Below are 24,018 nucleotides of genomic sequence, written 5' to 3' on the forward strand. Positions count from 1 at the left end.
TTAATGTTTTTGTTTAAGAGTTTGTAGTTTTCACTAGTCACATGGCAGTGCTTAGTATTTATTATAGTTTTTTCTGTGTTCAATTGACATTTGTGTTTGTGACATTATTTGTTTACAAGTTATAGTACCTCAAGGCCTTAGCAGAGATAGGCCTTTGTCCATGATGGCATTACATTTGCACAATCATTGTTTACTTTGTGAATAGCCAATGTGAAACATATTTATTATTAAACTATTTTGTTTACAAGGGATACACATTTTTTAGAGAGCATGGTTACATATTGTATCCTACACTTTTTATTTTGTTCAGTTAATAAATCTTAACCACTAAAAGTACTTACTACTATTGTCTTCATTTATTTTCAGTGACATTTTACAGTCCTTTAAAGTGGTAATAATATAATTGCAATGAATAGGTCTAGGGGGAATAATATTATCAAAATAACTGGAGGAACTATGCTGCCTGCCACAGCCCCATCAAATGAAAGAAAAAAAAAAAACGTTTGTTTTTTTTGGCACTTGGGGTGGTTATCGTCCATTTATCGTTATCGAGGTTAACTGCTCAATTTATCGTGATATTGATTTTAGGCCATATTGCCCAGCCCTAATTCACACTGTTTAAACTGCAAAGACAAATCAGGCTATAGAGGTCAGAATACTATAAATGATGCAATGTTGAACTGAGGACAGGAAAATGTAAAAACAGTGCTATCTGATGGGCTGTGTGTAGGACAGGCCAGCGTGGACACTCCATGAGAATCCAGAGACATGTGATGCAATCCTTAGCTAATTGGATATGTGTATTACAACGTCTGTGGTCACAGCTCCCTTATGGGGGCATGAAATAACAGGCAGCTGTGTGTGTGTGTGTGTGTGTGTGTGTGTGTGTGTGTGTGTGTGTGTGTGTGTGTGTGGTTGCTGAGAGGTTTATTAACCCAGTCCATCAAACCAGTGTGGGATTCACACTGAGACACCAAAGGCTTAAGGATGCAAGCATCACACAAGCAAGACAGCAAGACGGTTCCTCCCTGAAATACTAATATAATGTAAGCCCTTATTTTCTAACTCAGCTCTACCACCTACACACACCCTCACCTCCACAGACAGGGTGGGGGTGCTGCATACACAGGTAGTGAACTGTGTACTGTGATTTGATCAGCTTTGCTACCTTTCTAGGGAGAACACCAACAACAGCCTCGTTTCCTTCCGTGTGATTCACACTTCACAGCCATGTACAACATACAGAGCACTTTTCTACTCTAAGCACGTTACTACAAGTTTCATTCATTCAATCACACTGTTACGACCCGGCTCAAAAGCCGCAACATAAAAAAGGAGACGAATACTAGAGTGTAGGTGAAAAGAAGTTTTATTTTAAAATGGCATAGCAGGTTGGCTCAAATGGCTGGTACCACCGAGGCAAAGACTAGGGAGCTCTCTGGGAAGCTTGCTTCAGGTATGCTTTTATCCACACCTGACAAGGTGTGGCCAATTAGCACCAGCTGAAAACATTGAGATGATTAGGGGCTGCAGAGGGACGCAACACCTCCTCCCTTAAAAGGGTTCCTCTAGGACCCTTAAATTTATTAAAAGCCCCTCTGAAGCCTTCAGGTCCTTGACCCACAAACCTGGAATAAAAGTTGAAGCTAACAGAAGCACAGTGTTCACATTATAGTTGGCATCTGTAAGCATGGATGGGCATGAGGATTTGAAGTTGCCACACTGAACACACAAAAAGTAACATGTGACCAACACAAAGGAGCACAACAGTCAAACCCAAAATGATTACCTGATCTGCTACAACACAAAACCAAAAGTAGCAACAAATAATCACAACTAAGTGATCTGTTGTCTCCACCACACAAACAGTCACATACAAGTGGCCCTATACCACAACAAGTTACTTTAATCCAAAAAGTTCAGTAAATCAAGCACACTAGTGACCAACCACAAAATAGAGAGCTATGGCCACACAATGATCACATCAAGGGTGGCTCAGCACCCCACAGTGTTATTGCCATCACCTGGCCAACAACACTCACAAGTGATCCAACAAAATAGCCATATTCCCCACAACACTAAAGGTCACAGCATAAAACACTCACCTCACAAAGATCTCATTAGCATCCATCAACACTGACATATGCACACACATGGTGTACACACAATGCCAACCTAAAAACAGCCTACCTGCCTCAGCTACAGACCAGAATCATGAATGGTCTCAAACCTCCTACCAAGTTTGGTGCCACTGATTTACTTAGAGCTGGGCGATATGAGATTTTTTCATATCACGATATGTTTTTTTCATTTCAGGCGATAACGATATCTATCACGATATAAGCCAAATAACTATATTTGTAAGATTTAAATGTGCCGTTGCTCACAAGTAAAATGTGAAATAATCAGCAGCTTGTTTTTAAATATTTATTTCCCATAATAAGTTCAACAGGGTAGATGTACTTAAGGAACATGAGACTTTTTCAGATAAATAAAGGCAAATATTGCAAACTACACAAAAGGCAGCCACTAAAGCGTTTAAGTTTCAAAATAGAACAAACAAAACAGACTAAACTGTCAATTCCACTTAGAAACAAAATATTAATTCTAAAAATAAATCTTAGTTTGTTTTACAGAAGAACAGACAAAACTGACTAACTTTTGTCAGTATCAAATAAACTGAGAACTAAAAGGAAATTCTCAATCTCTCCTTGTTGTATAGCTTAGCTTTTCAAACAGTTTTAACAGTTACTTTAGTCTGACAAAAGCCGAATGACGAATTAGCGCTTCCAGTCAGAGACTGAGGCTACGTCCACACGTACACGGGTATTTTTGAAAATGGAGATTTTCCGTTTTCGTTTTAAAAAATAATCCCGTCCACACATAAAGGCAGAAATGAAGGCAAACGCTGCTATGAACATGCCAAAGCAGCAGGTGGCGCTAGATTCCTAACTGTGCAGAAATGTTGGCCAATCAGAAGTCTAGAAGCCTCGGTGGGAAAAAGTAAACAAAGCTGGGGCATAGAAGCAGAACCGAGTCGTATGTGTGGAGGGACAGTAACTGTGTGTATATGTAAGCATTTAAACACTGCAGAGAGTAGAATTAACAGTATTGTAGAAATTCATTTCACCGAAACAATAACGTGGCGCACAGTGTGACGCATGCACCAGTTTATTGTATTTCCAGACTTGCTTTCGGCACAATTTACAGTGCACGCTACTCTGTTTTTTGTCAGACTTGAAATAGCCGAAATACCTTCACACTACGGACCTTCTATGGCTCTTCGGTTCGACAATCTCTCCGGCGTTGGAACCATCATCTGATTTCTCTTCGGTCACGCTCGGTTGATTTTTCTAGTCGGCACACTCATTTCCTCCATTACCCGCTGGCTGCTTCCCAAACAAACACACGTGCGGCTTGGCACTTGTGCTGTACGTAACAAGTCACGCGACGTGACGCTGCGGCTGTGATTGGTCCGGCTCTGCGCTACTTAATTTGGATCGGCTGACCTTTTTTTTTTTTTTTTTTAAGAGGACAAGAGCGGCGAGGTCTATCGCGATAGCTTAATTTCTCTATCGAGTAAAAGTTATATCGCGATACATATCGTTATCGTTCTATCGCCCAGCTCTAGATTTACTATGTGCAACTCCCAGCCTAAAACACTAAAAACAACAAAACCCTTACTTTTCCTACCCTAGTCTTCAGTGGTGTACCAGCCTCGAGGCAACTTTAAACGCGAACTCGAGAGCAGGCAGCAGACCAGAGATATAGTCTCCTACCAAACTCTGAAGCGTACCCCCACCTAGGATAGCCACCAAACACAAACTAAAACAATAAAGCAAAACAACAAACAAGTGCTTGGATGGAAGGGCAGCACAGCCACCCAGCTGAAACACACTTACTAAAGGGAGTTTGCTCAATTACAGTGAACACCATCACTCACCCACTTAAAAGCAAAACAAACTGACATTCAGTCTCCACTAAAATGTCCAAATATCCTGGACGAGCCCCCGCTTATGTTACGACCCGGCTCAAAAGCCGCAACATAAAAAAGGAGACGAATACTAGAGTGTAGGTGAAAAGAAGTTTTATCTTAAAATGGCATAGCAGGTTGGCTCAAACGGCTGGTACCACCGAGGCAAAGACTAGGGAGCTCTCTGGGAAGCTTGCTTCAGGTATGCTTTTATCCACACCTGACAAGGTGTGGCCAATTAGCACCAGCTGAAAACATTGAGATGATTAGGGGCTGCAGAGGGACGTAACACACACACACACTTTGTCCAAACACTGCATCCAGTCTATGGCCCAAGGATAAGTTAAGAGAACCGTCCCAGCGTCCTGAGTGTGGACAGCACTGTCCGGGAGCGTCTGATCAACAGCTGACCAGCAAAAGTGACCCACTGCAAAATGTGCCTGTTTGTGTCTGAAAGCGCCAAAGTCTCGATTTGGGAATTCTGGGTGACTTCCTTCTTTAATAGGGATGCTCCTGCAATTCAGTCGACTAACATCTGAGTAACCAACTCTAACTCTTAACATCTGAGTGTTTGAGTTAAATTTGAGTCTAATGTAAAAAACTCATAACTCAGTCATAAATATGAGAAAGAATAACATTTGAAAATCTAATAACATCTCTTCAGTGTGTCCGGGTCTCCAGTAGGACATGCCCAGCCTCAGCTGGCTCCTTTCGATGTGGAGAAGCGCCTCTACTCCCAGCCCCGACCCACCTCCTCACCCTATTCCTAAGGGAGAGCCCAGAATGAGCCTCTCGTTCTAGTAGTGTTAACAAAACATGTAAACATCAGGCCTAGATGTATAGTGTTTCAACAACTATGCTCCAACTGGTAGACATTCAGACAAAGAGCTTACCGGACTTGGGTACCAACGAAAATTCATCAGAACAAACAACCAGCACGTCTGGTACCGACTGACAACAGTGCCCATTAGTTGTCTAGTTGTGCACATCCCAATTCTTGACTTATGGCATTCACAAGCGTTACAGAGATTCAGGCTTGTCCAAGAGCTTTGGTAGATGCACCTCCTGTATGGACTGGAAGCTCCTACATTACTCCTTTTCACGGCTGAAGGGTTAAAAAAAAACGATTTCCCGTTATGATTTAGTCACGGCACGAAAGACACCGAATGTTCACCATTTTGTTTCAAGTTACGTTCTTTTGAGTCGTCGAGCCAAAATCAGCAGGGAATTCAGGAAGCGCCTTCATAAGAAAGCGTTCCACTAAACTATCAAACGGAGGAGTCACTGTGTTACTAACAACATGTTTGAGGCTTGCTGTGCATCATCAGCATCCTCTTTTTCATGCCATCATTCGTGTTTGATTTCATCCTTAAACACATTACATGATATGTTTTATTTTTTTATTTCACACATGGTACAGCAGTAATGCATTCCCATACACAATCTTCCTTTCAATTAAAGTAACACTGTTTCCATGCACGAAAAGGAGCAGGAAGAAGAATAAATTCTTATTGATACCTGCCCCCTATCTGTGATAATACAAGTAGGCAACCAAAATTACACTATGACAATTTTCTGCACATAACAAAATAAAGCAAACAGAACAATATACTCAACAATGAGCAATACCACTAAATATCAAACTAAAAGGATCATTTTTCTACAATTAAATTCTATTCTTTTCAACTTCTTCATATTGGTTCATCATTTTATTCTTATAGCAGATTTTAAATTGAGAAACATTTATACAACACTTAAGATGATCACTGAGAGAACTCCAGTTTCTTATGCCTGTGACTGTTGGACACATTTGCCTTTGCGTGGTTCGAGCAAACCGGTGCTTAAAATAAAACTTCCTTCTGCCGTCCCCATTTTCTGAACACAATACAAATAAACTTTGTAACTTAAGAGGTAGTGTTTTATTTTTCGCCCTAAACATAATAGTTAAAGTCTGTAATTTCACTATGTCTTCTAGTTTTAATAATTTCAATTTTATAAACAAATTAGTGTGTTCTCTATATTTAACATTATGCATAATTCGAAGCGCTCTCTTCTGTAATAAATATAATGATTTCATATCAGTCACGTATGTATTCCCCCATACTTCAACACAATAGCTCAGATAGGGTAGAAACAATGAAAAATATAATATTCTCATTGTCTTGCAATCTAATATATATCTAACATTACCCAGGATATAAACACTTTTAGCCAACTTTTTTTTAACATGTTCAATATGTGATTTCCATGTTAACTTGTCATCCACTATTACACCCAGAAAACTGAATTCTGTCACTCTTTCAATTAATACTCCCTGTACAGATAATACTATCTCTTCCTCCTTTACACGGTTTCCGAATATCATAAACTTTGTTTTTTCCAAATTCAGTGATAACTCATTTACATCAAACCATTTTTAAATTTTTTTCATTTCAATAACCATAATTCTTTCAAGTTCTCTCCGGAACAATAAAAATTTTTATCGTCTGCAAACAAAACAAAATTCAACATTTTTGTTGACACATCACAAATGTCATTTATATATAAATTAAAAAGTTTTGGTCCTAAAACAGAACCTTGAGGGACCCCACATTCTATTTTCATTCTATCAGATGAGTCGCCTAAACACTGCACATACTGAAACCTATTATCTAAATATCCAGTTCAATACCATTCCTCTCACACCATAAGTTCTTAACTTAGAAATCAAGATGGAGTGTTGCAGAGTGTCAAAAGCTTTTCTTAAATCAATGAATACCCCTATAGTATATTTATTATGATGTGTTGCTGATGAAATGTCTTCAGTAGTATTCATTAATGCTATTGCTGTTGATCTGTTCCGTCGAAATCCGTACTGACTTTCACTTAACAGTTGATGTTTTTCAATGAAACTATCAAATCTTTGTGCAAAGAGTCTTTCAAGCACTTAGAAAACTGTGATAGCAATGATACTGGTCTATAATTATTAAAACTTTGTCTGTCTCCCGATTTATAAAGAGGGATAACTTTTGCCACTTTCATTCATTTTTACATGCATTTTCTAGTCCTTTTGTTATCCATGGTTTACCAGTAGTTTTCTTTTGCTTATATAATACCAGTGGACAGTGATTTTCATACAAAACCAAATAAGTATTTAAGAATGACTCGTATGCAGCATTAACGTCATTTACATAAACCTCATTCCAATCTTCTTTCATAAGATCTTGCCTGAACTCATTTATTGCATCATCATTTCTAATTCTTATATATCTGTCTACACACACTTCCTCCTTTTGTTTCATTTTATAATCTAAAGTAACAAAAACAGGTAAATGATCACTTGTGTCATTTATGACAAGACCACTTATAATGTTGAATTCCAAGCAATTTATGAAAATATGATCAATTGAAGTAGCTGACTTTTCAGTTATTCTACTAGGTTTAGTAATCAGAGGGTAGAACCCTCTTCCAAATAATAACTCAAAAAAAATCTGATGATGCCTTATGATTGGACATTTTTAAAAAATCAATATTATAATCAACGCAAATACAGAATGTCTTATTTCCCTTTGCCTTGCCTAATAAATCTTCTACTACATCTGTGAATGTTTCTATCAGTGTCCCAGGCCTCCTATACATACAAGTAACAATTATATTACTCTCTTTCCCTTTCTATTTCTACTGTCACACACTCCATTAAATCATCAATAGCCACAGACATATATTCAACCTGTTTACATTTCAAATCACTATCAACAAAAAGTGCCACACCTCCTGCCTTCTTATTAGATCTATTTATATGATGTAATTCATACCCATCAATGTGAAAGTCCCAACCCCTTTCCTCATCTATCCATGTTTCTGATAGTGCTATCACTTTAAACTTGCCTTTCAGATTATTCAAAAAATCATAGATCAGAACAAAACTTTTATAGAGGCTTCTACAGTTTAAATGAATTAATGAAAATGTATTGCCTAAGTCAACATTATCCCTAAATTGATTCTCAGTATAATACTCGCATGTAACATTAATTGCATTGTTTTGTTTTTCATTTTTAACCATGTATTACCACTGGAGGTAAACCCTTTGTCTTTACAGTCATGAAGGTGTCTCTTAGTCGGAGCTTTTTCATACAATAACCCAACAAACTGTTCTTGACCAGGCCAGATGAAGACGTTTTGGTTTACCAAGCAAAGGATGTTCTTTTTTGGCCGTTCAGTCCAAATAATAATAACATTAATAACAACAACAACAATAATAAGCCAAAAAAAACAAGCAATCATATTATTTGGAGGTAAAGCTGATAAGTGCCAACAAAAGAACATTCCTCCATTGTGCTGCCAGACTGTCCTAATAAGCTAAATGCATCCAAAGGAAAGACTCCAACACAGAATGTGTGGCAGCGACTGCATTTAGGAACAATAAGAGTTTAAATGTGTACATCATGCTTCTGTGACCTTTGATCAGAGATTCATCAGAAATAAATTATGTCCACAAAAGCTCAACGACTTGGAACTAAGCTGAACTGATCTGAAATCACTTCAGGATTATTATGAGTGGACTAAAACTTCAAAAACTGACGTTCAAGCCAAAGCTGCCTTCCACCTCCTCCTCCACCCACTCTTCCTCCTCCTCGACCTCCTCTTCCTTCAGCTCGAGGTTCATGGGGAAGAGTTTGCTTTCTTCTCAGCTCTGTCAGAACATCCAGATCCTCTGCGGCACCTTCGACCCTTTGTCCCATGTAGCTCTCTGCTGCCTCTGTGACTAAGTCCAGACCCCCCACCCCCACCCAAACAGACAGGATGATTAATAGCCCTCTGGTGGGACTCTCGATCCACTCAGCACATTGTTGAGAGCGTCTGAAACAGAACAACAGTTGCATCCCCACTTCAAACTGGGCCTAAGCCCTGCCTGTCATTCCCCGGTTAACTGGCCAGATTTACAGCTACGAACCAGCACTAGGTGGCAGCCTGTCTGAGGACCCGCGGCTACTTCTTTTAGCTGTTTTGATGGGACTCTTAAAACCAGTAGGCCAAATGCTTGGCACACCTGTATAGTCCATGCTGTCTCCCATCAGGCATCCAGGACCGTGCTACACCGAGGCAGCGAACATTTATATTCTGTTTCCAAAGCATTTGGTTTGTTTGCTTCTTTGGCAGCAATGAGAAGAAACTGTCAGGCAGCACTGCTTAAAGAGTTCAATCTAAAAGCTCCAGTGCTGTTCCATTTACATCTTATTCATTCTACAACTTGTTGTATTTATTTAATGCAACAAGAGTTGAATGAAAACAGCACGTTTGTGATTAAACATTTCATATCTGTACATGCGTTATTTTACAGCATCGTCTAATTAAAGAGTATATCTGAAGCTCAAGTTCCTCCTGATGCATCAGTGCCAGTGTTAGAGTTTGTAGGAGAGCAGTACAATAATGTGTCCACTCAGGAGTTAATCTGGACTATTTATCCTGAAAAATCAGACTACAGATTAATAGAAGGGACGGCTTGAATCGATCACCGTCTTCTTACTGTGTCATAAAACGACACTGACAGAAGGAATGAGAACATAATCTCATGCTTAAGGGTTTCAGACGCCGGGGCCTGGCAGCAGACATGTGAAGCATCGCCATGAGGCACATTCTCTGTGCTCAAAATGCCTTCATAAGTAAACATATTTGCATAAGCAGCTAAGCAGCATGAATTATGGCGCCTCTTCATCGGCATTTGCCAGTTGTCTTCTGCCACTTCAATTGGGAGTGATATATGTGTGAAGATCAGGTGGCAGAAAAGAGGGAGGGAGGGGTGAGACTGTTGAAGGTGGGGGTAAAAGGCCACAACCAGTTCATAAGTGCTTGGGCTGCAATCCCCAGAGGCATGCCGATGCCTACAACTGCATGCACGCGACCTTGAAATGAGACGACGAGGGACAGCATGTGTGCATGCTCTCCTGATGACTGACATGAAGGTAAAATGGGATGAATTAGTGAGGGTTGTTGTTGTTGTGGCCCTCAAGTATCACTGAAATCAAAGAAAGAAATATGAGCATTCAAAGCGAAATGATTAAAAATCTCATATTTTTGCCATAATTCTGCGATTGCAACGCCTCATAAGCCGGATAATTATTACGAAGCCCATCTAGAGAGCAATCAAGTGATCCTCCGCCGTGTTCCTTCTGCAAGTCCACTGCCATGCCCCCAAGACATCCGCTCCTCGCGCCGTGCTAGTGATTCGAGTCAATTAGAGGTGCGCTTGTGGATTTCGTTATTGTCTGGATGTAAAGGGGAAAGCTGTCAGTCAAAGGGCCACTCTGGCTATGTATCTGGAGGGTGCAAGGGGCTCTAAACCTGTATTTGTATGAATAAAAATGAAGGGATTTAGGAGCAGACTGTTTGGCTGCAGCACAGGGATGGGGGAGGTGGGAGTGCAGGGAGTAAAAAGAAAGAATTGAAGATTTGAGTAGCTGAGGCTCAGTGACTTCTGCATAACAAAAAAGAAGGTGAGCAGGAGAGGAAATACAATCTGTTTCAGGAAGGGCTGTTCTCTGCTCTCCTGTAGTCTCAGAGGGATAGTCAGCCAATAAAAGAAATCCACAGAATTATTCAACAAGAGAGCGAGACGGATTTCTCCGTGTGATAACGGCCCTGTGTGGGAGAGACCCTCCGCCAATGTCAAGTAAGAGATGAAGACTCAATCTGCAGGTCAGAACGACGCCTCCATGTTAGAACACCAAAGCTCTGAGTTCATGGTCACAGGGAATCTGGGAAGACAATCTGTCAGCGTCGGCGGCTTGTTTGTAATTCCAGCGCAGCGCCCGGATTAGGAAGAACATCGTAATTCACGTCGTTACAACTGTTCGCCAACGAGCACCTGATAACGTTTCCTTCCACAACGATCAAAAGAATTTATGCACACCCCTCACTTTTGGTCTGCATGTTTCACAGTGTGGTCAGAGCAGTGGGGGGGGGGGGGCAGCAGGAGAAAAAATAAATGCATCACCATCTTCTGTTTGGGCGACTTTTATGTGTGACGAATGAAACGTGCTAACAACTACGACCAAAGCCAGCAGCAGCCACTGAGACAACAGACAACTGCTAAACAATAGAGCGCTCACAGGGTGTGCTAGGACCTGATTTCATACTGAAATGAATGGTCAGTGCTTTCAGTGGTCTGCCTCTTGTGCCACAATTTTTAGCAAGAAAATACCGATTCAGTTTCTGGTCAAAGCTGTGAAAAGCACTCAGTTACACCAGTCTAATGAGATTAGCGCCGGAGCATTAAGTATGGCGCTCGATACAAACCGTCCCATGTAAATCGGTGGAATAGCTCCGGTTTCCTGGGACTGCCTGTCTGAATAAGGGCATTACAACACATGGCCCATCGCTGGCCCAACTATTTGACTGTGCTCTCATTGTTCTGAAGTCAAGAACGGACCTTACACTTTCCAGAAGTTGGGGGAGAGCTTTTCCCGCTTTCACAAAACAGACACAACACTTCCTTTCCCAGAACAATTCATCTCTTTGCTTGACAAGACTCCCTGCTATATTTACCCAACTAAAATTGCAGATGATATACTTCCAGCTGCACCACGGCACATGGTCCTGTCAATCACGCCGGTTACAGCAGAGCAGGACTGCCAGAGCGACCGATGCTACCACGACACTAAGCTGCAGAGAAAAACGAAAAGAAATCTTGTGGGGACTAATGCCCGTTTCCTCTGCTGGTTGATTCTTGTCGTTAGAGGAACGGAGACGCACACGAGAGCGAACGGAATTACCGGGCTTTCATTAAGCAGACAGCTGGGCTACTACCAAGCAGCAAAACACAGCCCACCCACAAGATTTATCCACCAGCACAGCGCTGAGGTTCTGTGTGAAAGGTTTATTAGGCTGTTGTGCTGCTGCGAAAAACAAAACAAATTGATCAGTCTCTCAAGCACTTTGGCTCTGCTGCGGTTATTCCTCTAACCCAAGTATGAATGAAACATTTGACAGGCTGACTGCACAGGAGATTTGGACTTAAGGACGGAACAAGGCCTTCAAACATTCTTGACATCAAGTCATTACTTAATGCAAATGTCTAAAAAAGAAAAAAAGAATAATCCAGCATTACATTCAACTTGCAGTCTGGTCAAACACAGAACTATAATGCAGGCAGTGAGGTTGGTGATTTGATGGCTGAAGGGAAAAGCTTATGGAAGGAGGAAAAGAAAAGAGGAGGGTGAGCCCGTGTTGTGGATTCCTCCTCAGCCAGCAGTGCCTGTCCATCTCACAGTGGCAGAGGCATTCCCTGGAGGAAGGCAGCAGCAGCGGTGGGGGCTTAGTGCTGTGTGTGTTTCATCTTTCCCACTGCCCAGAGCTGCAGGGCCATGGGAGCTGCCAGGATTCTCACTCCAAAGGCATGACAACATGCGGGACGGAGCCAGCTTGGACCGCTCAGAAAGAGCAGGCCAGCTGACGGAGAGGCGGGGCTTCAGCACCACCATTGTACTTACAGACACGAGGACTCGTGAATAACTGGTCCCACTCAGTAACAATGTTACTACAACATCCAATGGCACAACCTGAATCTACTGGAAACACAAGTGTGGGTGTGCCCTGGGGTATGTGCACTACACCCTCTGCACCTTGGGTGGCCAGCAGCTTCAGGTAGTTAAACTGGAAACCATCATTTCATAAAGCCACCCAACCCTTCCCTGCACATTTGTAACAGCACTACTGTAACTCTCATCGTAGCCTGACGGCTGTTACAGATGTGCTATCAACAAGAGCAACAAATGCCTGCTTGACCTGATCTGTGTAGACATCACTGATCACTGTTAACACTTTGCTTTCAGACTCCTCGAGCAACTAGAACGAAACAGTAAAATACAAACTGCTGGTTCGCTCCTGCTCATTTCTTTTGTTGGCTAAGAGTAATGTTAGATAAAAAGATCCCATTTAGAGCCAGTCAATATAATAGGCGACCTATTGTGATCTCTGACATTTTCACACATGAAGCATGAAAACATGAGTCACATAGACTGTCAGCTGCTCTGCAAGTCCACAGGAGCTCTATTTGGGGTCCTTAGGGACTAGTAAAGCGCTATATAAATACAGGCCAGGCCATTTATTTATATACATGTATACATGGTACATTTGGCATTTATTGAAAAATTAAAAAAATTCTGTGGTCAAGGTCAAAAATGTCATCATCACATTTGCAGGAATCAAAACACAGTGAGTCATTACGTAACGTAAATCGTTCTTTCCACTTTATACAACATGCCTCACTCAACAACACTACGCTCTGGTGCTTTCTAACATTTATACACTCTCCACTGAGTGTACGGTATCCTGCCCAAGGACACTTTAGCACCCGGCCTGGGATCAAACCACCAACTTTCTAATTGGCAGATCATTTGCTCTGCCTCCTGAGCTAAACCCATATATAGCACGTTCTAACAGATCTATGCCATGGTGATTTACAGAAGAACAGTGGACCTGTCCTTTAACTTCAACTTCAGGTCATTTGATAAATAAACTTGTAAGTATGTGGAAGTCCTGAAAATAAGATAACCAACAAAGCAAATCTTGATGAACAGTTGCAGACTCGTATCTGTTCAATAATACGAATTCATAACACTTTTTACAGATTGAAGGTTCTCCAGTGAAGCTGTGACTCAAAAATCAAATCTTTCAGTATTTAAAGTGGAATTCAAATTAGCACACAGCCTAAATAAGGCCACGTACCTTTTATGGTGTTCAGGATGTCCTTGAGATTGCCAAAGCTGTTGAGTAATGGGTCCTGTTCTTCGTCCTGGGTAAAGAACAGAATCTGATTGGTAAGAAAACACTTACACACAGTATTATCAGTATTATGGGTTTACTGTTTGGCCCTGAAGCAGACTGACTGTAGACAGACATACAGCCAAGCTGGAGCTCATCACGTTCACGCTGGTCACTTTTTCATATTGTTAGTAAATCTAACTAACTGTGTAAAACAACACATAACACGCTTGTGTTGAACTTACTAGTGGAGTGTGGGTATTCCATCTGGAGTTCCTCTTTATGGCTCCAACAACGGTGCTAATTTCACCCTGGACGATGTAGATGTTCTTATCCACCATGCTGCTTCCTGACAGAAAACACATAATAGCATATGGTCACTTCTAGAGCCAGGCTAAATAACCTGAAGTCACTGAAAGGCCATTTCTACAGGCGTTTATAATGCGGCTCTTCATCTGTGGCTCCATGCTACACTGATTTACGTTCACTTAGCAAGTGAAAGGTTACTTGTTCAATTGTAGGTAGAGGAAGGGCATCCAGTGTAAAAAGTACGCTGGGGAAAATAATGATTGGATACCTGCTGAATTTAGAACATTAGGCTTTGGGCTGAGGGCGCAGGAGGGACTGGAGCTAAAGGATGGACCATGGACAGATACAGCCACTGAAAGATGTGTACTGCTGCCTTCTCCCTGACAGGACCATGAAGGAATTCTGACTGACTGCCGGCAGATGGGTGACCGTAATGATAGCCCCTGCCTGTGACGTGGATGAGGCAACCATGGAGTAGTAACGCTGCTAAACGGCTAGGAAAACCAGTGGTAATGTCTAATGTATCCACCAGGGGGAGCAGTGTGGCGCTGCAGTCATTTACAGGCTGCTACACTATATGTTTATACTTGTTCAGGGTTTTTTTTAATTATGACAGACTCATACCTGGATATGTGTTTGCAGCAAATAAAATAGAGGCTGTGCGCAGCGAAGCAGCCAGACAGAAAGTACTGTTTGTTGTGGATAGGCGTAGCTTTTGGTCACGTGGTGTCAGTAATAGTGATTGCTATATCACCTGTTCACGGCCCGAGGGAAATTTTGTGAATGAGTGGGTGATGGGGGAAGTCGACTTTTGCTGACCGCTCAAGCTTGGAATGTTTTTGTTCACTGTTTTTCTACGGATTTTAAGGATTTGATAACAAATAAAGGAGTTTTAACTTGGAACTTTGACTAACGTTTTAAACAGCGGGCGCGTCAACATTATTCCCCTATTCAGCTGCTCGGCGACTCAAAGGCTTGACAGTCGCCAACACCGTTTGTGTTCTCTGATTATTGTCGACTTGTGTTTCTGAACATGAAAGCATAAAACGAGGCTTTTATTGCACTGCTAATGTTCTTATATACAATGCAAAATCAAAATGTAATATGGTATTTTAACGGTGAATAAATAAATGAACACTTTTATAACACAATTGGTAAAAATATATTGAATGGATGACTTGACAGTAGCTTTACTAATGAAGTATGGATTGCATCATGTTAAAATGCAGTAAATTGCCTGCTGTGACTTTTACAGACAGGTAAGAAAGCACAGGCTGTCATTAGCATCACAGTGGGTTCCTTTGTCACACAGTGGGTGACCATTCAGAGCGCTCCCACCCCCACAGAAGCCAGCGACTTCCAAACCCCAGCCCAAATATCCTCTCGATGCCAGCCCTGATTTTATCACATGTAAATGGTATTCAAGGAATCACTGACAGAACGTATTTACAAATCACTGTTACAAAAACAATAATTTTTTCTGTGATAAAGTTTAGGAAAATACAACGTTCAAAAGAGGGATTTTCTCATTTTAGTGCTTGTTGTTCAGCTGCAGCGTTTCATTTGCACTGAAACTATCGTCACCTCTTAAAGATCCATCCAAGCAGGCAGCCACCATCTCTGCCTGTCTGTAAGTCTTTCTTAGTGAAAGTCATCGAGGTTTTTTCACCCTTAATAAAATAATCACAGAAGAATTTAAGTTTTTAACATGGAAGTCCCACAGGATCTTAGCTCGGTCATTCACCACCACCCAGTTTGACCTCAGGACTTCCAGGCCACACTCGGCACAGATGTTCCTGTACACTGTGCCGGCCACTTGGTTATGGCGTTCCATGTATGCCCTGCCTGCTAGCATCTTGCACCCTGCTGTTATGTGCTGGATTATCTCAGGGGCATCTTTACACAGCCTGCACCTGGGGTCTTACCTGGTGTGATAGACCCCAGCCTCTATGGATCTTGTGCTCTGAGCTTGTTCCTGTGCTGCCATGATTAGTCTCTGTGCTGCCTTTCAGTCCAGCTTTGTCCAGCCACTCGTAAGATTTCTGGATGTCAGCCACCTCCGCTATCTGCCAGTGGTACATACCGTGCAGGGGCCTGTCCATCCATGATGGTGGTTCCTCTTCCTCGGGTTTCTGCTGCCTGAGGTATTCACTGACCATGTGGTCAGTTGGAGCCATGTTCCTGATGTATTCGTGGATGGTCGTTGTCTCCTCCGGCCTCCTTCCTTCCGCTTAGCATACAGCCTCAGGGTGCTGGATTTGGGGTGAAACCCTCCATGCATCGTCAGGAGCTTCCTTGTCTTGATGTCAGTGGCTTCTATCTCCTCCTTTAGCCAGCTTATTGTCCCAGCAGGGTACCTGATCACGGGCAGGGCGTAGGTGTTGATAGCCCGGATCTTGTTCTTGCTATTCAGCTGACTCCTCAGGACTTGCCTGACCCTCTGCAGGTACTTGGTGGTTGCAGCTTTCCTAGCGGCCTCTTCATGGTTCCCATTTGCCTGCGGGATCCCCAGGTACTTGAAACTGTCCTCCATGTCTGCAATGTTGCCTTCTGGTAGTTCAGTCCCCTCAGTTCTGACTACCTTCCCTCTCTTTGTTACCATCTGACTACACTTCTCCAGTCCGAACGACTTCCTTTGTCTTTGCTGTATATCCTGGTGGTGTGGATCAGTGAATCAATGTCTTGTTTACTCTTGGCAAACAGCTTGATGTCATCCACGTACAGGAGGTGATTGACAACTGCTCCATCCCGTAGTCGGTATCTGTAGTCAGTTCAGGCCTATGCAGAACAGCAGTGGGGACAGAGCGTCTCCTTGGTAGATCCCACACTTGATGGTGACTTGTGCTATGGCCTTGAAGTTGGCCTCTAGTGTTGTCCGCCACATCCCCGTTGAGTTCCTGATCAAGGCTCTTAGGGTCCTGTTCATCTTGTTTAGTTCTAGGTATTCCAGGATCCATGTGTGGGGCATCGAGTCACAGGCCTTCTTGTAATCAATCCAGAAAGGGCACAGTTTGGTCAGTCTAGTCTTGCAGTCTCGGACGACTGCTTGATCTACCAGCAGCTGGTGTTTACCTACTCTGGTATTATTACCCATCCCTTTCTGTGCCCCGCTCATGTTTTGAGCCATGTGCTCATTCACATCATCTAGTAGATCTTCAGAGGATACTTTACATAGTCGTGGTAACCGGCTAGGGAGGATCCAGGTTTCAAGCTTCGCTATGATCCCATCTCTCAGGTCAGTTTCTCTCACACTCAATGATCCTTCTTCCATCACACTCGGGGTCTTGGGTGGGGGTGATGTTATCTACCGTACCAGTTTTGCTGCCGTCAATCTGGTAGTATTGACGGCGGCATCCAGTAAAAATACTGGTGGTCGCCAGTGCTACCCCTCGGCCTCCTAGTAGATGCACCCATGTTATTTTTTATAAATCCTAGGTGACATCTTTCCCCAACTTATTGTTGTCAATATATTTTTCAGAAAACGGCCCTTGGTCACCAGGATTTAAACTAGTCCACGATTTTTAGCAGATGCACCACCGGTATGCTTTTCAAGTCAAACCATAGATATTTAAAAAAAAAAAAAAAAAAAAAAAAGAAACATACATTATTGATCATACTATTCAGAACAGATAGGTTCCAATAAAAATTTGAGTAGGTATACTGTGTCATTTTATGTGTGAGACTTAAAAAAAATTCAATGTCAAATACCAAATTTCTACAAAAACTATATGAAAGTTAAGTCTTCAAGCTTCAAGTTTAAGTCTAAGAACTATGACCAGTAAATGTGCATCGAATATAAGAAGCAAACAGCAAATTTCCGTGTCTGGCTTTCCAATGCCTAAAGCCAATATGGATAACCAAACAGAATCAAAATGACATGTGATTTATATTTGACAAGCAGTACAGGTCTGAATAGTTGGATTAACCTTGTTCCTTTTGCCATGACTCTCATGGCAATTTTTCATACCATTCATTTTTTGAATACACAGAAAGCAGCCTATTTAAAATAACACCCAGATATAAGTGTAAATAGCTGGATACAGTGACAGGCGTATAGCTGATGGAAAAAAAAAAAAAGGGATAATAATATTAAGTAGATATTGGCAAGAGAATGAGCCCAATGCTCAGGAGCTGACAGCAGTCTGGAAGAATTACCAGACATTCATTTCATGAGCCACAGTTGTTAACGGGTCTGTATTTCCCCCACAGCATATGCAGAAAGTCAGAGGTCTCTAGTTCTTACATCTGGGTGAGACAACTACATCTACAGTCTTACATAAAGAAGAGGACAGAATCATTAGGTCCCTTTTTTTTTAAAAAAAAAGATGGCGTATTAGAGCTAGTATTAGAGTTGAAATTTAGAAACTAAAGTTGAAAATCTAGTTTGTATTTCCAGAAAAAAGTCGAAATGGTTGTTTCGAGACAAACCACCACAGTTCCCAAACTGTCCAAGTTAGTGACATCACACTTCAGAATTGTTTTTTATTACAAGGAAGGAAATTATTTCTCTTTCAGCACATAAACACAGTGTGGTGATAAACATAAGGATGTTAAAAATGCGGTAGAGAAAGCTGCATCAGGTGACATGGAAAAACCACACAAACTTGGAAGATTTATAGAAGTGAAATGCTGGTAATGGACAGATACAAGGTTATCTGTGGTTGGACCCTTATGTAATAAAAGAGGACATGTCAGGAAATTGCACTTGGATCACCCAACTCTATCATAGTCGAGCAGTAATGCCTGAGCCGGGAAACAAACCACCCTAAAACCTTACAATACAAAGTTATGGAAAGTTTACACTTTGTTTCAAAATGATTAAATCTGAGATGTTGTTTTATTGTAAGGTTATTAAAGTTTTAAATTGTTTAACAAATAATTCTAACATTTACATATGATAATATTAGAAATATGAAACATCTTCAGCAGTCACAATACTCACGATTTATAAGTTACCCTAACTTGGCTATCGTAAGTAAGCTCATAATCAACATATACACCCCAGATTTCTTCAACTCTGGTATCTGCTTCCTTCAGAAGTTCTCTGATGACTCAGCAATTGTTGGCCTCATCGCCAATGAGGACAACAGGGACTATAGAGAACTGACTGAGGACGCCGTCAACTGGTGGTACCGGAACCACCCCCATCTCAAAGGTGAGAAAACAAAGGAGCTGCTGGTTGACTTCCACAAGCACAAACATCCTCCACCTACCTAAACTACAGTGAACAGCCACAGAATGGACATTGAGGTAATAGAGTCATAAGTACTAGCGTCAGCTGACCAATAAACCAAACTGGCCGGCCTTCAAGGTGTGGCTGATAAATACAAAAAAATAAAATGATCCGACCAAGACAAAAACGGTGGTATTTTGTAAATATAATAATAAACGCGAATTCACTTTGTAAGTGTGTAACTTTATTAGTCCTTCTGAAATGCGCCAACAACATTGAGAGTAACATCCTCCTCTCTGTCCCTTAATGCTCTCTGGTCGCTATGGTAACGTGTAAATATTACTTTCAAAATAAGACACAACTACAACACGGGAAAAGACCCAGGAAACGGAGTTAACAATAAAAACCCTGAAGACCATAAATTTCACACCTGAGCCTCAACTCTCGGGACCTGGTACCAAACGACGGTACCGGTCAGTGGCCCGGGGATTCTTTCGGTCACTACCCACAGCTCGTGACCAAAAGGTGAAGGTAGGGACGTAGATCGACCGGTAAACTGAGAGCTTCACTTTTACGCTCAGCTCTCTCTTCACCACGACGGACCGGTACAGCGTGCACATCACTGCAGCCACAGCACCAATCCGTCTGTCGATCTCCCGCTCCCTTCTCCCATCACTCGCGAACACGACCCCAAGATACTTAAACTCCTCCACTTGTGGGAGGAACTCATCCCCGACCCGGAGTGGCCACTCCACCCTTTTCCGGCTGAGAAATCTTTGGGTTTTTTCCTTTGTTTTTGTTTTTTTAAATGTGAGCTGACAGCACACTCACATCTGTCATACACATCAGTCCCAATGCATTTACACTGAAGCTGCATTCACGTGCACAAATGTACATATGTAAATTTGAATCCAAATTCCCAAATGTCCTCACGTGGGCGAGTCAGAGATAACTACAAGGCTGGATGTGGTCCAGGGCCATACAACGCCCTGATGTGGACTAATCTTTGAGCATTTCATTGACTAGGAAATTAGTTGCCAAAACATCCCTAATTTACAAAGTAAAGGCACCTTGTTCCACACCTAAGTAACTTTGTTTTAGTAGTGTCCTCAGTGTGCAGGGGCCTTTATTTAGTGACACCTTGTCCTACCTGCTCCTTATAATGTTCATCTCAGGGGCTGGTGATGTCACTAGGGTCGTGCTTATGGACGATGATGTCGGGCATCAACGATAGTCAAAATATGCAGCAGCAGCAACTCACCAATTAAGCTTAGCACATTTTACTATTGTTAAATTAAATTAATTAAATTAATGTAATTACAGTCATCATAATCAATTGGCCTCATATATTCATGTCTCATCTCCAACAACAGCTGACACAAGCAACAAAAATGAAATGTATTTTAGGTTCAGCTAATGAAACCTGACAAATAAATATCTTTGTCACAGTTCTGGTTTTTATTTGGTGGAAACCAAAACATATTTGATGGGGTGCCAGGATTTTTTATGTGCAGGAAAACATTTTTATGGTTAACTTGTACCAACCCTTTAAAATGGTAATATTTCCTTAGACAGAAAGAAAAATCACATAATACCAACCCCATAAACAAGCTGAGTAAAAAGTAACAGTGTTTATGGAACAGTTTGTGCTTGTTTTGGGGGAAAGTGGTATTTTTAGCCTGTGTCTGGATTACAAGTAACTTCCGGTGATTCAACCTCTGTGTCAGAATGCAGACAATTTTATCAATCAGTGTAAAAAGAAACAAAAAAATAAACTCAGCCATGCAAGCTTCTGATAATCTAATATGCTATGTGGCTAATTAGATTAGGCAGTATCTCCTTAAAGACAAACTCAACAGGCTCTCTCTCATTGAAAGGCATTTATCATTTGAGCAAAAGAAAAACATGGCGTCAGACTTAAGTTTAATCGACGTTCTGACGAACTCAAATGTAAATGAGCAATTTACGGGACCAATTACCTGCATGCTACCTACTTAGCTTAACTAGCTAGCATCTTATTTAGCTACTGGTAGCTGTGTTTTCATCATCCAAGCCACTATGTACGTCCCTGATTTGCTTAGGATAAACTTCCGCTGAGTAAAACATAAAACGCTTCTGTTGTCCATTTGAAATGAATATATTACCTGTCTAGGGCGGTTGTATCGCAGATGAAGTCCTTCTATAGCTAATGCTAGCCTTGCTCGGTAAGCTAGTAGGCTAGCCGGCCAAGAGTGAATGAAAAAGACCAGAGTTCAGTTCAGTCTCCGCAATGAAACAAAGCAAAAAGGTCGGACATCCCACAGTGCGATAGCGAAATATTCCCAAACACCGGCTCTTCATTCGCTTAAAAATGCTCGACAGGTCAGTAAAGTCTACACCTTCCAGCTGTCACTCTGCTCTTAGTAAACACACTGACGTGGAAAAGCTCTACACTCTCAACCGAACATGATTGCACAGTTTTGATTGACGTGCAACTAAACCAAGTAGTTTTTAAGGCTATATACGGCTTCATTATACAAGTACGTATCAGATCATGAAATAAGGCTGATTGTTATATTAATGCTTGTGTTACTTTATAACTATTTACAAATAACAGGGGTTCTCAAAAATACCACTTGCGTTACATAGTGATAAAGGCGGGACTAGTGGCGTGTTAGGTTGCGAAGGACAGATGACGAAAGCACGAAAGGAGCAATCCCACTGTGACGCTTAGCTGTCATTTGGCTGTGTTCTGGCCATTACACGTACGTTTCGTTTCATTTCTAAAGCAGTTTATGTAAAATATTTGTAAAACCGCTTAAATTAAAGCTGAAAGTCTGGAATTCAATCACATACTGACTGATTTAAAATCCTCTGTGGTGCTGTACCAAAGCAAAACGACACAAATTCTATCTTTGTCAAACAAATCATGACCCTAATTGCATGGTTTGATCTTACATATTATTGTGAGTCACATTTGCATAATACTGAAGCATCGAGCTGCATGTTACTGTTGCTGCTGCAGATCTCTTATTTGAACTGCTATGAAACATTTTTGCCACCAGTTTTCTAACTATTGTTCTAAAGGTGATACTGACATACACTCCATGGTGACTGGGTGCATAACTTATTGTTTTCTTTGAAACAACTGTACCTACTGACTCCAGTTCCTTCTGGAGCTCTCCACACGTCGTCCTCGGCTCTCGGACGTGGCTCTTTGTACTAAGTGGAAGGATTGTTTTCTAATATCTGATGCATTTAGGCTGTTGTCGTGGCTTTCCGTGCCTTTTTGCACCTCTCTTTTTCAAGAGTTTAGTACTTCTCATTATTACACATGACTCATCTATGGACATTGATGGTTTGACTTCTTAGCATGATCTGGGTTATCAGTGAAACCTAATAAAACATTTCATGTCAGCAGCACCTTTAGAAATTGTTGACAGCTCAATACTTATTACACAGCTGTGCAGGTATCAGGGTGCCCTTTGGCCCTTTTTTTCCGGTTGAGTATTCCGTCTTTCCTGATGTGTGTGTGTGTGTGTGTGTGTGTGTGTGTGTGTGTGTGTGTGTGTGTGTGTGTGTGTGTGGCTCAGGGGCTGTTCTGGTAATCTTCTGATTCAGCATCCGAAAAGAGACACTGACTGCCCCGGGCACATCATTGGTGTCTCACACACTAAGAGGCAAGATTGAACATGAAAAATTCAATTTTATTTATATAACACCAAGTCACAACAAGAGGTGCCTCGAGGGAAATAATACAGAGAAACCCAAGATGACTGCCTATGACCAAGCGCTTTGGCGACAGTGGAAAGGAAAAGGTCCCTTATAACAGGAAGAAGCCTCTGGCCCATCCAGGCTCAGGGAAGGGCGGCAATCTGCCATGAACAAGTAGGGTGAATGGAGGAAGACGAGACAAAGACACACCGTGGAAGAGAGCCAGAGATTAATAATCACTAAATGACTAAATGAAGAGTGGTGCATGAAGACAAAGGTGACAAAGAAGAAACAGTCATGGGAGTCCCCCGGCAGCCTACGTCTATTGCAGCATAACTAAGGGAGGATTCAGGGTCACCTGGTCCAGCCCTAACTATATGCTTTAGCAAAAAGGGAAGTTTGAAGACTAATCTTGAAAGTAGAGATAGTGTCTGTCTCCTGAATCCAAACTGGAAGCTGGTTCCACAGAAGAGGGGCCTGAAAACTGAAGGCTCTGCCTCCCATTCTACTGTTAATGTATAATGTAAATTATACTGTGTTACATAATTAACCTGAGAGTGAAGAAGACTCCCCAGTTACACAAAGAAACTGGAGTGCATTGATGTGTTAATATAATCCCCACTGATGTGTAATTAATTACTGTACATTTCATTGTTATTAAGAAACAGACAAACGAGGGACTTCAGGACACGCAGTTAAATGCTCAGTGTCTGTGCCATGTGTCAAAATAAGAGCTAGAGTGAAACTGAGTCAGGGCCAGGAGTGTGATAGATACCAAATTAAACAGTTTGTTGAGTTTTCTGATTGTTAACAAACACATGTTAACTATTAACACATGTATGAGTCTGAGTCTGAGTCTGCAGAGGGTCCCGGTGATGTGGAAGACATCATGCCTCGTCCCTGTACCAAAGACGCCTCGTCCCAGTGGCCCCCAGGATTACAGGCCCGTGGCACTGACCTCCCACATCATGAAGACCCTGGAAAGGCTCATCCTGGACCAGCTGCGACCCATAGTAAGACCACATCTGGATCCCCTTCAGTTCGCTTATCAGCCTCGTCTCGGAACAGAGGACGCCATCATCTACCTGCTCAATCGTGTCTACACCCATCTGGACCAGCCGGCGAGCAC

The 24,018-nt window shown here is 41.8% G+C and overlaps 1 protein-coding gene across 4 annotated transcripts in view; it reads right to left on the bottom strand.

Annotated features, from left to right (window-relative positions):
• Positions 1-21,630, bottom strand: part of gbf1 (golgi brefeldin A resistant guanine nucleotide exchange factor 1) — an 80,434-nt gene extending 58,804 nt beyond the window's left edge. For 3 of the 4 annotated variants that reach the window (XM_012925083.3, XM_012925082.3, XM_012925081.3), the window contains exons 1-3: positions 21,341-21,630; positions 13,960-14,063; positions 13,679-13,745 (exon numbers count right to left, since the gene is read on the bottom strand). In XM_012925083.3, the coding sequence (XP_012780537.2) occupies positions 13,679-13,745; positions 13,960-14,055 (163 nt within the window). In that variant the 5' untranslated portion in view covers positions 14,056-14,063; positions 21,341-21,630. The remainder of the gene's footprint in view (positions 1-13,678; positions 13,746-13,959; positions 14,064-21,340) is intronic. The other variant, XM_012925084.3, reaches the window with a different exon arrangement.
• Positions 21,631-24,018: the final 2,388 nt, after the last annotated feature.

This window comes from Maylandia zebra, linkage group LG13 (genome assembly GCF_041146795.1).
Source record: "Maylandia zebra isolate NMK-2024a linkage group LG13, Mzebra_GT3a, whole genome shotgun sequence".
NCBI classification, from domain to species: Eukaryota; Metazoa; Chordata; class Actinopteri; order Cichliformes; family Cichlidae; genus Maylandia; species Maylandia zebra.